The 15,464-nt window shown below is 53.0% G+C and overlaps 1 protein-coding gene across 1 annotated transcript in view; it reads left to right on the top strand.

The window, feature by feature from the left end:
• The window catches only part of MYLK (myosin light chain kinase), a 190,334-nt gene that overhangs the window by 110,394 nt on the left and 64,476 nt on the right, over positions 1 to 15,464 (top strand). Inside the window, exons 16-17 of the mRNA XM_052638190.1 lie at positions 3,439 to 3,555; positions 13,809 to 13,901. Coding sequence (XP_052494150.1) covers positions 3,439 to 3,555; positions 13,809 to 13,901 — 210 coding nt within the window. The remainder of the gene's footprint in view (positions 1 to 3,438; positions 3,556 to 13,808; positions 13,902 to 15,464) is intronic.

Below are 15,464 nucleotides of genomic sequence, written 5' to 3'. Positions count from 1 at the left end.
GAGTTGACTGCATTCTTGGAGGGACCTGTGGAAGTGTCCTTGCTTCTTGCGTCTCCCAGAGCCACAAAGCAGACGGTGCTCACTTGCAGCAGCTGGGCCTGCCCTTGGGCCTGCAGGGTGGCCTCACCAGGCCCTTCTGCAGCAGAGCTGCTCAGGCCTTGGCCCAGGCCTGGGAGGCCCGAGGCCAGACAGGGAGCTCTGTGCTGCTGCTGAGAATTTCTTTCATCTTTATGCCTTACTTTCTGTCCCCAGACCAGGTTTCTTCCCCTGGCAAGCATTTCTCCTCATCTGTTAACGAGGATTCATTTTTGTTGTGTTGTCAATGAATGATTTATTTTTTATTGCCATCAGTGTGGGATCTTGCAAAGGCTTTTTCAAAACCTATGTAAGTCCATCCCACAAAACACAAGGATCTACACCACACTTACTATGTGCAAGGCAGTATTCCAGCCCATTTCATTGGATGCATAATCCACTTGAAGAATTCTGAGTTAAGAATTTCTTTCCCTTTTAGAAACCATATTATCTCTTTCAAGGGTCAGTTATGTTTGATTAAGTGTTCATGACTTTTTCTGGCATATATCCTACCGGATCACCTGTTCCAGAAATATGCCTTGGTCAGTCTCAGAATGAATTTTTTTAAACTGACGGTATTCCAGGCTCAGGAAAAACATTCACAATAGTCACAGGCACTGCCCTCCAACAGCTAGGGTGGGAGAGAGGCACGTGTTTCGTAATGGCCTTGGGAGGCGAACTCAGGGCACAGAAGAGGCCCATCTATGGCTGAGGGTGCTTCAAGATGGCCCTGTCCCCAAGGAGGTGACCCGGAGCTGAGCAGCACTGTCCTGGTGAGCCAGGGGCCCTGACACAGAGAACAGCCTCAGCAGAGCCTCTGGGGCTTGGGGCCACTCCCTCCACCTCACACACCCCACCTCCCCTCTCCCTACACACTCAGAACACAGGCAGGATGGGGGGAGGTGCCTCCAGACCCTATGACCCTGAGGGGCGCTCCCCAGGCGGGTTCTAGCTGAGCCATTCATTGGATCCCTGCTTCCCATCCCCCTCACCTTCTTTCTTCTCAAAATTCCCCACCAGACTGAGGCTTCTCAAAAAAACTCTGGGAAACGGTTTTTCTTCTGGAGGTCAGGAATAAGCTGTCCCACAGGAAATACCAGATTCTTCAATCTGGGCTAGCCCAGCCTCCAAGCCTGCCGGGGCCCTCCCCCAACCCACACACATGGCCAGGGGTCTGGGCTGTGAGCAGCTTGGAAAAGCTGCCTTCATGATACCCCACCCCTCCCCCAGGCTCCCACCCCAGCTCCCGCTGCGAAGGGCGAGGGCTCTGGTCTGCATGTTCCACCTCTTCTGGGGTCTCACTACTGTTTTGTGCCATTTTGGTTTAAGGCTGAAGGCAGCTGGGGGGCTGAAGCTGAGAGACAATCAGAGATTCAACCAGGAGTTTCGTTGGGAGTGGGCCTTAGCCTCAGACTGAAGAAAAACAGCAGGATGGGCTCCATGTCTTCTAAGCCTCAAGTTTGGAGGCCAGAGGTCATCTTCTCATGCCCCTGCCTCTCGGATGAATGGGAACTTCTCTCTCTAGAAGATAGTTTCTCTCATTCCCTGATTTCTGTGCCTCATAGTTCTCACTTTCAAGACAGAATTCCTGAAAATCCAGCCTAAATCCTTTCTGTGGCAGTTTCTGCAAATTCTGTGCCTAACCACAGGGGACAGAGACCCTGAGGCATTGCTGTACCATGTAGGAGAGTGCAGGGAGGCCCTGCTGAGGGATGGGGTCTAAATGAGAGTGTAGGAGGGGGTGCAGATCAGCCATCCTGCCCCACGGAGTTGGTGGAACTGAGGTTTCCCTGTTGAAGACTTTACCCAGGTGCCAGGAAGTAAACAACGCTTCTATCTCGCTTTCTCCTCCAGCCTCGGTAAGATTCTCTGTGCAGAACTGACATCACCCTTCCTCTCTCTGAGTGTCCTTGTATTTGTCGGTCAAGTCTGTGTGTCTGTCTAATGGGGGTGCAGGTACTTTTTCGATCAAGGGTCGTGCCTCGGCACACTCACACCTGGGACGCACAGAGCTCTGCTGGCTCAGGACCAGTGATTTGTGCCGGGCAGTGTGTGGAGAGGGCGGTGGCCGGAGCCGGTGGCTCTAGATGGCAGGACGCGCGTGGCTCTGGCTTCGTCCTCCTCCTCATGTGGTGCCAGCTGCCATGACAACAGGGTGGCTTCGAGCAGGCTGCTGTGCTTCTGGCTTGTGTGTGTGTCTGTGGCGGGAGTGAGAGCGCTGCTGCCCCCCTGCCTGGCCCAGCAGGCCCAGTCCTCGGGTGCTCTCTCCCCACCCCCTCAGGGAAACTCCCCAAAGGGGTCCCTCAGAGAAGGAGCCAGCCCTGGGGTGAGACAGCCAAGGTGGGCGAGGACCAGACTCCTGAGCGTACACCCAACCTGACCCTTCCTTCCCTCAGCCAGGCCGGAAGAGGCGTGCTGGGGCAAGGGCAGACCTGCGAGAAAGAGAGCTGTCCCATCCCTCTCTGAGGGGACCAAAAGACCCTACCCTGGGGGAAGCAGCCCCGCAGTGCCCCTCTCCCAGCCCAGGGCCCCTCGTCAGCCAGGAGTGTCAGCTCAGATACTGTTCCTGAAAAGCCAGCTCCAGAGTCCCTGGCTGGTCTCTGTCTCCTTCCAGCAGATCTGCCCACAGGCCAGTGTCCCTGCTGGGCAGAGGCTCCTGCCCTCCTCCACTCATCTGTTTGTTCAGAACATCCTTCTCTAGAATGCATTCGCAAAATCATCGCAGTAAGCTGGCGGAGCGTCCTCACCTGCCTCTGTCCCTACCGCAGTCTGGGGACCTGAACTTGTCTCTCTTGGTGCCGTCCAGTGTGAGGGCCCGGGTCCATCTGCCCCTTGTATTGTGCTACTGCTCTCCAAGGGCAGGGGCTATTTCTCTCTCTTCTTCTTACCTTGCCGTTGTGTATTTCTATGAGAGAACACGCTGGAAGCGGGGGTTGGGTATATCTAAAGTGAAAGTGAAAGTGAGGTCGCTCAGTCGTGTCCGACTCTTTGCGACCCCGTGGACTGTAGCCCATCAGGTTCCTCCGTCCATGGGCTTCTCCAGGCAAGAGTACTGGAGTGGGTTGCCATTTCCTTCTCCAGGGGAATCTTCCCGACCCAGGGATTGAACCTGGGTCTGCATTGCGGGCAGACGCTTTACCCTCTGAGCCGCCAGGGAAGCCCTGGGTGTATCTAGGGATCAGTTATTTTGGATCCGGGTTATCTGTGGGCTCTGATGAGGAGAGTGGGTTGGTTCCCACAGGACCTCTGACTTCTGGGCTCCCCGGATGCCTGTGTGAAGCACACTCGCTGTGATACTTCCCGTGCCAGGCAGATGATGGGCTCAGACCTGCTCCACTCAACACATCTTCCTCCTCCCCACAGGCTCCTTGTGCTCCGTCTCCATCGAGAAGGCACTGCCCGAGGACAGAGGCTTGTACAAGTGTGTAGCCAAGAACAGTGCCGGCCAGGCTGAGTCCTCCTGCCAAGTCACCGTGGACGGTAGGTGGTGCCCACCCACCACGGCCCCACACAGAGTCCCACTTATCAGCGCCCACCATCCCTGAACAGATCTGCACCCAAAGCGGCCATCCCTGCCAGAGGCATCTCATCATGGGTGACGAACCATCTTTTGCAAAACGAGACAGGAAGTGAAACGGCAGCTCTGCTTGATGGTTCCTTGTGGCCGTGCAGCCCTGCCCTCAGCTGGGAGGAGGGCTGCTCACCTTGTGGGCCCCCTCCCTGGTCCTAACCGCCCCCCACCCATGCCAGGCAGGGAAGCGGGACACAAGACAGGAGGAGAAAGGAGAAAAGACACACCCACAGGAAAATGACTACATAGTATTTTACAAGCCGAAACAAACAAGTGTCAGTGCTGGCTGGAGAGACCCGTGAGGCGGGAGCAGAGTGGGGGCCAAGTGGGGGCACTTCTTCCAGGAGGTGAGTCGGGGGCTGAGGCTTTGGGTAGAGGGGACAGGCCCGCCTCTGTGATTAGAGAGGAATAATTGTAATGTAGCAGAGGGAGGGGATGAGAGGCGTGAGGGCAGAGCGTCCTGCCAGGGCTGAGTGGAGCTTCCCGTGAGGAGGGGGCGAGCCCAGTCCTGTGGGGATTTGTCCTAAAGACACGCAGGTGGCGTGTGTGTGAGCCTCCTGCTCCCCTCTGCGTCGGTTAAAATTAGATCTGGAAGGAGGCTAAATGGCTTAGGCCACCGCCTCCACTTGGCATGACAGGGCACCGGGCCGTCCAGGGAAGGGAAGGCATCCCTCATGAGGTTTGCTGCTCTGTTAGGGCCAAGCTAACACCAGAGTCCCATCTGGGGACCCACGATCCAGGGCCCATTCTTAGTATTTTGTTACTTGCCTGCAATGATCTACAAAGGTAGTTTGGGGAAACAATTTCTTGCCTTTGAAATGCCTGGCTGGTAACTATCAGTGACATGTTAAAAGCTAGTGTCCAAATAAGGCATCTTGAAGACCAGCTTTGTTGTTCCTCTGCCTGTGAACATGATCACTTGACTTCTAAACTCTTAACCTGTCTCACAAGATGTGGAATCATTGTCTCTGTTCTGGATATTGTAATGTGATTTCCTGATCGTGAAAGCCAAGATCATGATACACAATGAGCGAGAGAAAAGGAAGGAGAGTCTTAACAACCAAAGTCTTTAAACATACACACACGCACACACAGTGGCAACACAAATTAAATTGTCGGTTGCCAATAGTAAACCTGAGATTGCAAAATGCTGTGTGTGTCTCCCTGGAGTTCTGTGAACGTGTTTGTCACAGAGATTCTGAGTTCAAGGGAGCAGATTCGATGGGTCAAAGTGTACAGTTAGTTCTGAAGGGGGTTTGAAGCACGTGTTTTGAGGCTAAGGGGCTGCTGCTCCTGATTCCTCCTGTCACCCACCCAGGTCAGATCCTGTTTCTTTCTAGACAGGTGCCGTAGAATAGTGTTCCTGGAAACTTGGCCTCAGAAGCCTATTTCAAATAGCCCATACTTAGGAGCCATGCTGATTTCAGAAGGAAGCCCCACTTGCTGGTGAGGTTCTATGCTTTTGGAACCCCTGGCCTCTTTGGGTCCTATTCACATGTCCAGCTGAAGGCAGGACAGCAGTTCATTCTTATCTGCAAAGTGTCAGCACCTTTTCCAGAAAGAGCAAAATGGTTTATTTTTAAAACCAAACTTTGTTTTCAAAGTAAAATTTCCTTTCTCCTTACAGAATACACTTGGGGATATTTTTAAAGGTTTGGGGAATTCATTCTGCAACTCAAGGCACTTTTGTTGCCCCTAAGTTGGTCTTCTTAGTAGACTCCCTTGCTGCTGCTGCTGCTAAGTCTCTTCAGTTGTGTCCGACTGCGTGCGACCCCATAGACGGAAGCCCACCAGGCTCCCGCATCCCTGGGATTCTCCAGGCAAGAACACTGCAGTGGGTTGCCATTTCCTTCTCCAATGCATGAAAGTGAAAAGTGAACGGGAAGTCGCTCAGTCATGTCCGACTCTTAGCGACCCCATGGACTGCAGCCCACCAGGCTCCTCCGTCCATGGGATTTTCCAGGCAAGAATACTGGAGTAGGGTGCCATTGCCTTCTCCATATCACATTCTAGTAAGCTCAAAATCCCTTCCGCAAAACAGACTCCCTTGCTGCCTCCATGAACCTTGACTATCATAATTTATCTGTGGTTCCTTTGGAGGGGCCCTTGCAGGGTTTGCCCTCAAACTACAGGTTTGGGTCTTAGGAGAAGAGCTAGGAAAGAGATCAGAGGGAAACCGGCTGAGATAACAGGGCTGACTCCAGGTTAACTGGGTTTTGTTTTATATTTTTTCAAAGAGAAAAAAGGGCAGCTCCTTCCACACCCACTTTTCTTTTCCCTGTTGGTATACATGGAGATATGTTCTTGTCCTGCACGTGAGTTGCTTTCTTGCCACATTTAGCTTTATCTTTCCATCAAGAGTCACCTCTGAGCACATGGTTAAGGACTGCAGACTTCTGAGCTGCTCCCTGGCCCCCTCTCAGCATCTCTCCCGCTGTGCTTCTCTCAGCTGAATAGGCTTTGAGGCCTGCTCTGTCCCCTGGTCCTCTCAGCTCTCCCCACTCCCTTACTCAATAAGACCTGGTGGTAGTACCCAGTGGGTCCATGCGCCCTTTGATCTTATAGGCAAATTTCTTTGTGTTTGTGGATTAGAGCGTTTTTTAAAAGATAGAGTCCATAGTTTTTACCCATATTCTTAAAATAAGTCATGAATTAAAATAGAGTGAAGAACCACTTGCCCTAAGAAGTAACCTTGACTGAACTTGTAAGCCCCGTCATTGTGCAGGGTCTTCCATTTCTCTCCATCTGCAACTTCCCGCTACACCTCTGCGTAAGACATGTCTTGCATCCCTCCTAAGGGGCTTCAAGGTCCCTCTCCACTAGGGGAACACAGCTGCTGCTGATGTCAGACTGGCCTCGCCCCTGACAGTCACTCACCATCACTCGGGTAGCCTGTGCTGGACACCACTTAGCCTCTACATCTGTGGCCAGTAGAATGATATATTTCAAGACCTCATGAAAATGACTTTGGTTCATTGGCTGTTCTGTATTAGCCACACTGCTGCCTCCCTCAGAGGGAGGTAGCCTTTATATGGCGGCACATCTGGCTCTTTTAATCCTGCAGCTTCGGTTGTTTCCTTAAGAAAAAGGGTGCTCTGTGCACTGTCTTGATTATGGTCATGCCGCCGTTCCGTCCAAGGTAGCAGCAGGCATGTCAGCTTGTACTGCAGAAAGCAGCTGAAGCCTGCAGTGGGTAAGGATTTGTCAGAAAAACCCCAACGAGGAGAAAAGGCTGGGCTTCAAGGCCTGCCATGGCCAAAAACTCTTGTGCATTTTTAGTTTATGCAACAATTGGGCAGGGTATCCTTCTCCTTGGGAAAACCCAGGTTCAGTGAGGGTCAGAAGGCTTCCGCAGTCACTCAGACAGTACGAGGAGATGCTGTGTCCCTGACTGTGTCTGATTCCAAAGCCCAGGCCCTTCGAGCCACCCTGCTCAGGGAGTCACAGCATGAGTTACCCTGGCAGGGCTTGAACCCAGCTGTGTCTGGTTCTGAAGTCTGCACCTTTCCCTGGACTGTGTGGCGCCCCTGAATAACACTGAAGTTTCCACTGTCTCAGAGAGCCAGATCTCCCTTACTAACACCCCTTCTTGCTGGCAAGCCCTGCACCTCTGTGGATGGCCCAGGTGAGAGGTGAGAAGGCAAAGCCCTTTGTAGGCCCTGACTCCAAGACAGGGCAGCTCTAGCCACCCTGCCCAGCTGCCCCGCCAAGGGCTTCGGGCCTCAGCCACTTGTGAGATCAGAGGTTTCACAACCATTGGAGGGTGGTGTGTGTGTGTGTAATGGGGGGTAGCGTTCCAGTGGGCATTCGTTCAGCCAGTACATCAGTGCCCGCCCTGCCAGGCACTGCCCCTGGGGCTGAGGTTCAGAGCAGTGAATGAAACAGAGCTCCTGGTCTCAGAGCCTTTGCACTGGAGTGAGGGAGAGACAGAAACACGGATGAGCAGACAAGTCCTACGGTCCCAGGCAACGACACATGCTGTGGAGAAAGCAAAATGGGGCAATGGGGAGGGTGAGGCCTGTCTGAACAGAGGCCTGAAGACGTATGGGAAGGAGTCTCAGCAGTAGGAAGGAAGAGTAAGGGTGGGAAGCTCAGTGCTGAGCTGAGGCTGTGAGCAGGCGCTCCCAGAAAGAGAGGTAAGGAGGCCAGTGTGGCTGAGCACCGGGCCAGGGGCAGAGTGTGGGAAATGAGGCTGAGGACCTGCAAGGTCACATGGGCTGCAGCAGGACACCGGATTTTATTCTAAGTGAGATGGGACAACACTGGACATGGTAAAGGATCCCTCAGGTGGTGACCAGACCCAGGAGGAGGACGAGGGGAGCAGGTGCGAGGTGGCCGCGATGTCCAGGGAGCTTAGACTCCGTGGGAGAGGTGGGAAATGACCAGGCGGATCGTGTCCTGACAGTACAGCTGACCGGGTTTGCTGAGGAACTGGAAGAGGAGAGAAAGGGAAGTCAAAGGTGGCCCTTAGTTTCTGTGAGAGAGCACATGTCAGCGGTGGTACCAGCTACTGGGGTGAGAATGTTGGGGGTAGGGTGGGGGCAGAGTCAAGTATGTGGAGTTTAAGGGGTCCATAAGACATCCATAAGATATCCAAGGGGGCTTATCACGTTGGCCAACATTTAGACGAATCTGGAGTTGAGGCAAGAGTCGGGGCTGGAGGCAGGATATGAGGAGTCAGCTGCATTGAATGTCCTAGGATTAAATGGGGTCCCTAGGGGTGGACTTGGATGGCAGAGAAAAGGAGAGAGCCCAACACTGAGAAACAGGGCAGGACAGTGGTCTGCAAAGGAGACAAAGAGGACTGGCTGCAGTGAGACAGGAAGAAATCGAGGAGAGAGGGTTGTTCTGGAGGCCAGAGAGTGATCATTTCAGCAAGAAAGGATGATGGAGGTCAATACGTCAGATGCCTCTGCCAAGCAGAATAAGATGAGCCTGAGCACTGGCCTTTGGATTTGGCAACTTGGGGTGATTTGTAACTGTGAGAAGGGAGTTTCAAGCCTAACTTGTGGTGTATGCAACCCATGCCTTGGCCCCTAACTGCTGCAATCCACTGCCGCTGTGGCCAGGTAACTCTGCTGATGGCTGAGTTGACTTCGACCCACTCTTCTTTTCCTGGCTTTGATCTGCTCCCACTCCCATTTCTTCTTTATATCAACTCAGGCAGCTAATGTGCATTCAGTTCAGTTCAATTCAGTTCAGTCGCTCAGTCGTGTCCAACTCTTTACGATCCCATGAATCGCAGCACGCCAGGCCTCCCTGTCCATCACCAACTCCCGGAGTTCACTCAGATTCACGTCCATTGAGTCAGTGATGCCATCCAGCCATCTCATCCTCTATCATCCCCTTCTCCTCCTGCCCCCAATCCCTCCCAGCATCAGAGTCTTTTCCAATGACTCAACTCTTCGCATGAGGTGGCCAAAGTACTGGAGTTTCAGCTTTAGCATCATTCCTTCCAAAGAAATCCCAGGGCTGATCTCCTTCAGAATGGACTGGTTGGATCTCCTTGCAGTCCAAGGGACTCTCAAGAGTCTTCTCCAACACCACAGTTCAAAAGCATCAATTCTTCGGTGCTCAGCTTTTTTCACAGTCCAACTCTCACATCCATACATGACCACTGTATTAGGTTGAACTAAATCAAATTCCCATTTTAGCAGGTCAAAAGCACCTGAATATTGGCCAACAGTATGGTTCAACCTGAAACATGGGTATAAAGTACTTAGCATCATACCAGGCATGGACTGGGGCTTCCCAGGTGGTGCTAGTGGTAAAGAACCTGCCTGCCAATGCAGGAGACACGAGACGTGGGTTCAGTCCCTGGGTCGGGAAGATCCCCTAAAGGAAGGCATGGCAACCCACTCCGGTATTCTTGCCTAGGGAATCCCACGGGCAGAGGAGCCTGGTGGGCTACAGTCCATGGGATCTCAAAGAGTCAGACATGACTGAAGCGACTTAGCACAGACGCCCAGGCATGGACTAAGTACCCAATAAATGCCAGCTGTTACTCCACATCTCATTCCCTCCTCTGGGAGGTGTGGCTGTTCTCATTTTCCTGGTGAAGAAGATCAGGAGCTTGCCCGAGGACTCATGGTCACCGGCCTGCAGAGCTGGGAAGACGCTCATTCTGGTCTGACCTCTCTCTCCTGGCCTTGCCAGCATGCTGCTTGCTCTCGGCCAGAGAGAGAGACGCCAGCCCCTCTGCCCTACCCATTCTAGGGGCTCCTGGAAGCTCAGACACCCTCCCAGAAGCCTCCCAAGACATCAGTCCCCCTACCGAGAGTTGCAGCTCTGGGAATGACCTCTCTTGGGGGAGACAGAAGGAGGAAGGCTGCAGTGGAGGCTGAGCCCAGAGCTAGCTCAGGAGTGGAAGGGGTGAGGTGTTGTCCATATAAGGATGTGTATTTCTCTCTATTTCGAGGCCCCCATCTCCCCACACCACCACCTTCCTCCCCCGTGCTTCTTTGGGGGCACAAGCAGGCCAGCAAAGGACTTCCAGCCCTGGGGCCCAGATCTAGAAACGGAGTTCAGTTTCATCACAAGCTGATTAAAATAGACAGAAAATACACGCTGCTCTTAAACTTTTATAACTATTATTTTTATCCCCTGGGCAGCCGTGTGAGCACAAAGCTGGTTCTGATTAAGCACACGGTCCTCCCAGCCCACTCCTGGCTGTGGTTCTCACGGACAGACTGATAGTTAATGGCTTGTGGTACAGGCACAACCCCCAAGGGGGCGGGGGCGCTGCAGAGGAAAGAGGGGGCTCCTCCCACCCCTGCAGTGCTCCACGACTGCAGGAGTGCCTGGTTTGACAGTGAAAGTTGCGCCCCTTTCCCCAGGGCCAGATGGAAAGATAAGTGCAGGGAACCTCTACAAACAAAACTCAAAGCACAAGACAGCCGTGTCCGACTCTTGGCGACCCCATGGACTGTAGCCCGCCAGGCTCACAAGTCACTGCAAAGCAGTCACCCACGCTCTGAGGACGGATGCGGGGGCAGGAAACATACAGCAGGGCCTCTGGGAGGGCTTTCTGAAGGGGGAGGATTTTAAAGTGGATTTGGGAAGGAGGCCAGGCAATGTGGCAAACAGGAGAAGTGAATGAATAGGTAAATTATCACCGTTGCGTGCCTTCCCTCCCTAGAGTCTTGCAGTGCTGCAAGGCAGAGAAAATAAGTGTCATTTCCTCTGTACAAATGTGGAAATAGAGAGCCGGGGCATGATCCCAGGATTACTGATGACAAAGGCGAAGCTAGAGCTGTCCTTGCTCCTTCCTGATCTCCATCTCTCTAATGGCGCTCAGAAGCAAAGCCCACCACAACCCCACAAGGAGAGAAGGAATCTCAGCCCCTGTCTGCCTTCCTTCAGGCACTCAGAGAGACTGGGCCTCTCGTCCTCTGCTTGCTTGGGCCTCAGTCTCCCCATCATTAAAACAGAAAGTCTTGATCCTTCTTTACCTCACTCCTCTGATGCCCTGGAACTCACTGGGAAAAAGATGGCGAGAAGAGTGCTGATGCCAAGGAAAAGAGGACCCTGTGTACCTACTCTGTCCTCACCACCTCTTCCTTTAAAGCGGGGAAAACAAAGAAATGTCTGGGTGTACCTTTCTTTGAATTGTTATTGGTGCTGTCGGTGCTGGTCTGGAAGGAAGGGAAGAAGGGAGGGCCTCAGACAAGGGAAACTAGACTCATCTCATAACCTTGGTTTATGGCCGCCTCATCCACAAATGTCAAGGGAAGCATGGACAGGTTTTCCTGACTCTAGCAATAGTCCCTGAGACCCACCCCACCCCTGCGCTCACCCACAGACCCACCCACCTGAGGAGAGAGACTAGCAGTTTTCAGCCTGGTGGCGTATTATTGACACCTAGCCTCCCCACCCAGACCAATCAAGTTGGGATCTGGGGAGTGAGATACCAAGGTATAGGTGCTTCTAATGAGCAGCCAAGGTTGAGAAGCAAAGGTTGATAAATATGTACTGAGGATTTTTCTGTAGATGACAATGACCTCTGTTTCTGGGGAGAATACCCAATAAGAGAAAATGAAAGCATCCCTTCCCTGTGGCATTTCCTGCTCCTTCATCCATGTCCACAGAGACCAGTGTGGGGGCAGCCCACTGAGGAGACAGGAAACAGGCCACATCAGCTACGGACAGCGGGTCCCCTGACTCATCATCTGGGGCTTTTTGGCTCTTATGGAAGGTGGCAGAGGCTAACACGCAGCTGGGGATGGTGGCAGGGCAGGGGGATTCCTGAAATTACCTAGCTAACAAAGAGTGGGCCGGCCCTGGCGTAGGAAGGCAGCCTACTGGAGTAAAGGAATATATAGGGACAGACCCACGTTCTAGAGCAGGAAAGGAATCCGATGCCATCTAGAAGGAGCAATGCGTCCTGAGAGGAGCACTGAGTCTGCATGCCAGGGAAGCGTGCATGCCCAGCCCCTAGTTCTGTGCTTATGTGCCCACCCGCCAGAGCCCCTAGTGTCCATTCTAAGGGAGGGTGCATGTTAGCAGCCGGGATTGCCCCACCCTGGAGGAGGGACAGGGAGATGGCCCTTCCTCACCAGCCAAGCCGCAGGAATGTGGCCAAGCATCAGCTGGAAAGTCCCCCCCGCTCCTTTCTCCCTCGTGCTTCCTCTTCAGGGGCAGGAAGAGGATGCACAGGAAGGGGCTCTGAGTGGGGGAGGCTCCCTCCTAGCACAGTCTCTGAAGGGAGTTCCTTGTGGCGAAAATGCTGGAACCTAGTGATAGCGGCACAGCCAGCTCCTTCTTATCCTGGTCCGTGGGCAGTTTCCCTGCAACTTGCTCCAGTCCGGTCTCTTCAAGGCCCAGTGAGGGCCTTTTCCACTCAGCCCAGCCCAGCACCGTGTTATGCTTGGCAATCAAAAAAAAAAAAAAAAAAAAAAGCGCAATGTGAGGTTTGCCAGTTAAGCTTTATTTAGGGCAAAATGAGGACTATAACCCAGGAGGCAGCACCTCAGATAGCTCTGAGAAACTACTCCAAAGAGATGGGGGTGGAAATGTAAGTATATATGAAATTTTGGTGAAGGGTGAATCCATGCGATCAAGCACATATTTTTCCAGGTTTCTGCTAGTCTCGTGAAGCTTGTGTTAGTCACGAGAAGCAGTCATCACCATGAAGGATTTTAGTGTTTTTCTAGATATGAGGAGATACAAGAATTGGCTCCTAAAATTTGCTCCTGAAAATATGTTTATCTGAAGTCGTGCCCTGCGAGTTTCCTACCCACTGCCCTCCCAGAGCACAGAGTGCCTCAGCTCTGCTCTCCACCCTGAACTCCTTTCAGGAGGTATTGGGGGTCAGCAGCACCTTATTGAATCTTTGTGGAGGTAGATGGCAAGAGCCCATGGCAAGTGCCAGTTTGTAGTTGACACCCTGCTGCCAAGGGAGGGCTTCCCCTGGCATCATCCACACTTGGCGTGAACGTGAAGAGGGATTGTAGAGGACAGGCCTGAGGAGTCATGTAGCATTTCAGTTCTGCCCAGAGGCTACCACTGCAGGGTTCCACTGGGTCCACGTTGGGGAGGGTGCAGAAGCCCCCATGACAGGTCCGAGGTTCAGTCCAGAGCGAGTGAGGCCTGCCGACTGCCTGCTCAGGCCTCCATCTGATCTGGAGGTCTGACTGTCAGTGCCCTTGTTCCAAGGGAGTTGGAGAAAATAGAGGCCTCAAGACCCCTCCAGATCATGAGCCCAAGGGCAGCCACCCTGTGCCCTGCTTCCTCTGTTTAAGAGACCTCTCTGCACAGAGCAGGCTTCTGGAAGTCCAGAATGTTTAGCCCAAGTGGGTTAAGAACCAGTGAAGGGAAAGGCGGTGCCTGGTGAGCAGAGGGGCCCTGCTGATGCAATTGTGCTGGCCCACACCCGCAGCAGAGGGGGAAATGCTTACCAGCTCCCAGGGTAGCCTGTCCATCCACCTTCAGGGGGACTTTGCTCTGCACTCGATATATAAGGCCTGGTGGCACAACTGCTCCTTCTTTGGTGCTCTTGACGCCAGCCCAGGTGCCATCTGCCCCGTAGCATGAAGGGCCCTCCGAGTGGAACAGGGTGGGGAGGACTATCATGGTGGGTGGTGGAGGTGGGATTTTTATTGCAATGTCTCTTCTGCTTCTTTCCCTGGGTGGCTACCAACTCATGTTTGTTGTTCCCATTTAGTTCCAGATGCCCCCGCCAGTGAAAATGCCAAGGCCCCGGAGATGAAAGCCCGGAGGCCGAAGAGCTCTCTTCCTCCAGTGCTAGGAACAGAGAGTAAGTACCTGTTCAGCTCTTCAGGCAAGCCCAGGACCAAGGGCTGCCACTGCCTTGCCTGTGCTCCGCAGAGCCTGGCCTCTGTCCTCACCCTGGTACCCCGTGAGCTCCTGGTGACCCTTCCTCACCCTTCCCATGCCTTCAGGCCTAAAGATATCCACGTCCTCTGTCAGCCCCACTCAGGCCCCTTCTGCTTCCCACCCAGACCCCTGGGAGACCATCCCCTAGTCTCTCTCAGCTATCTTTCCTGCCAGATGCACCTTCTCAAGGGGGGCTCTGACCAGATCAATCCCAGCTGGAGTGCCTGGTCGCCCGCAGAGCCCACCCGCCCCTTACAAGTGGACCTTTCCAGGAGGCCATCCTGGCACGCCTGCCACATGTGCGCACACCTTCTGACATCGCCCCTCAGCCTTCCCGTCTGAGTGCTGACCCCGCCCCCCAGCTCCTTTCCCCCGTTTTATCCTCAAGGCAAGCTGCTTTCCCCCCGTATTCCTCAAGGCAAGCTGAGCTCCTCGGCGTGCTCCAGCCATCCCCGTGCTCCTCCCCTCGTGCCTTCGCTTGGGCATCTCTGTCTTCAGACAGACTCCCACGGAAAAGCCGTCTCATCCCTGAGTTTGTCCTTGCTCTGACTGAAAGGAGCTCTTCCCTCCTGTGAGCCCCTGTAGTACTCAGCACCCACTTCTGCCAGAAGGCTGTCTCCTTCCCCGTGTCACGGTGGCATGTCTGTCTCCTCCTCCCTCCTACTTTGTAAGGTGACTGGGCCAACTCAGGGGCGCACTTTTCAGGATGCCGATGCCATGACCTGTTCGTAGAACGGCCTTACCCACATGTTTTGGAATCAGCTTGCAGCTGTGGTCTAAACAGCTGAGCAGGAATGGGGATTTTTCTGTGACTCTGCACGGTTTTCGCCCTCTTTTTGGATCTCAGCCTCTTCCAGGACCCCCTCATCTTTATGGGGGGGCTTTTACAGGCCCATAAAAATGTTTCAATATCTTACAAAATTAGGAAAAATATTAACTTTTAGATCAAAGAAGATGTTTTAATTTTTGATATTAATATTTATCTTTATACCAATGCAGTTATAAAATGTAACTTATATATATACTTTTTTTTTTTTTCTTTAATGAATGAAGGGGCCCCGAAAGGCAAAGTGCTTAGAGTCCACAAAGATCATAAGGCAACCCTGGCTTCCCCTATTGATGAACTATTATCTAATTTTGTTAGAACTTTGCTTTGAAAGCTCCAATGTTAACAGGAGGTATGGGGTTTCCTGGACATCCCCAACACGCCCTTTCTGTGTTTTAAAGAGCAAAAGACAAGACAAACTCCTGAATACCCGTGCTAACAAGGGAAGTGAGCGAGGGTAATTCACAGGCTGCCTCCACTTTTCCATTACAAGGCAGTGTTCTGGAACTTAGTTTTATTTGCATCTCATCAAAGCAACATATTTCCCTCCCCAGTGAGGAGCTTGGGTTCCTCATGCACATACCAGCTCGGCTGTCAGGGGGCCCTCTCAGCCTGCAGTATGCTGTGCCGACCGAACTGGAGTGATAATTTCTCATG

The sequence above is a fragment of the Budorcas taxicolor genome, chromosome 1 (assembly GCF_023091745.1).
Source record: "Budorcas taxicolor isolate Tak-1 chromosome 1, Takin1.1, whole genome shotgun sequence".
Classification (NCBI taxonomy): domain Eukaryota; kingdom Metazoa; phylum Chordata; class Mammalia; order Artiodactyla; family Bovidae; genus Budorcas; species Budorcas taxicolor.
This window is presented reverse-complemented; position numbering and strand designations above follow the sequence as displayed.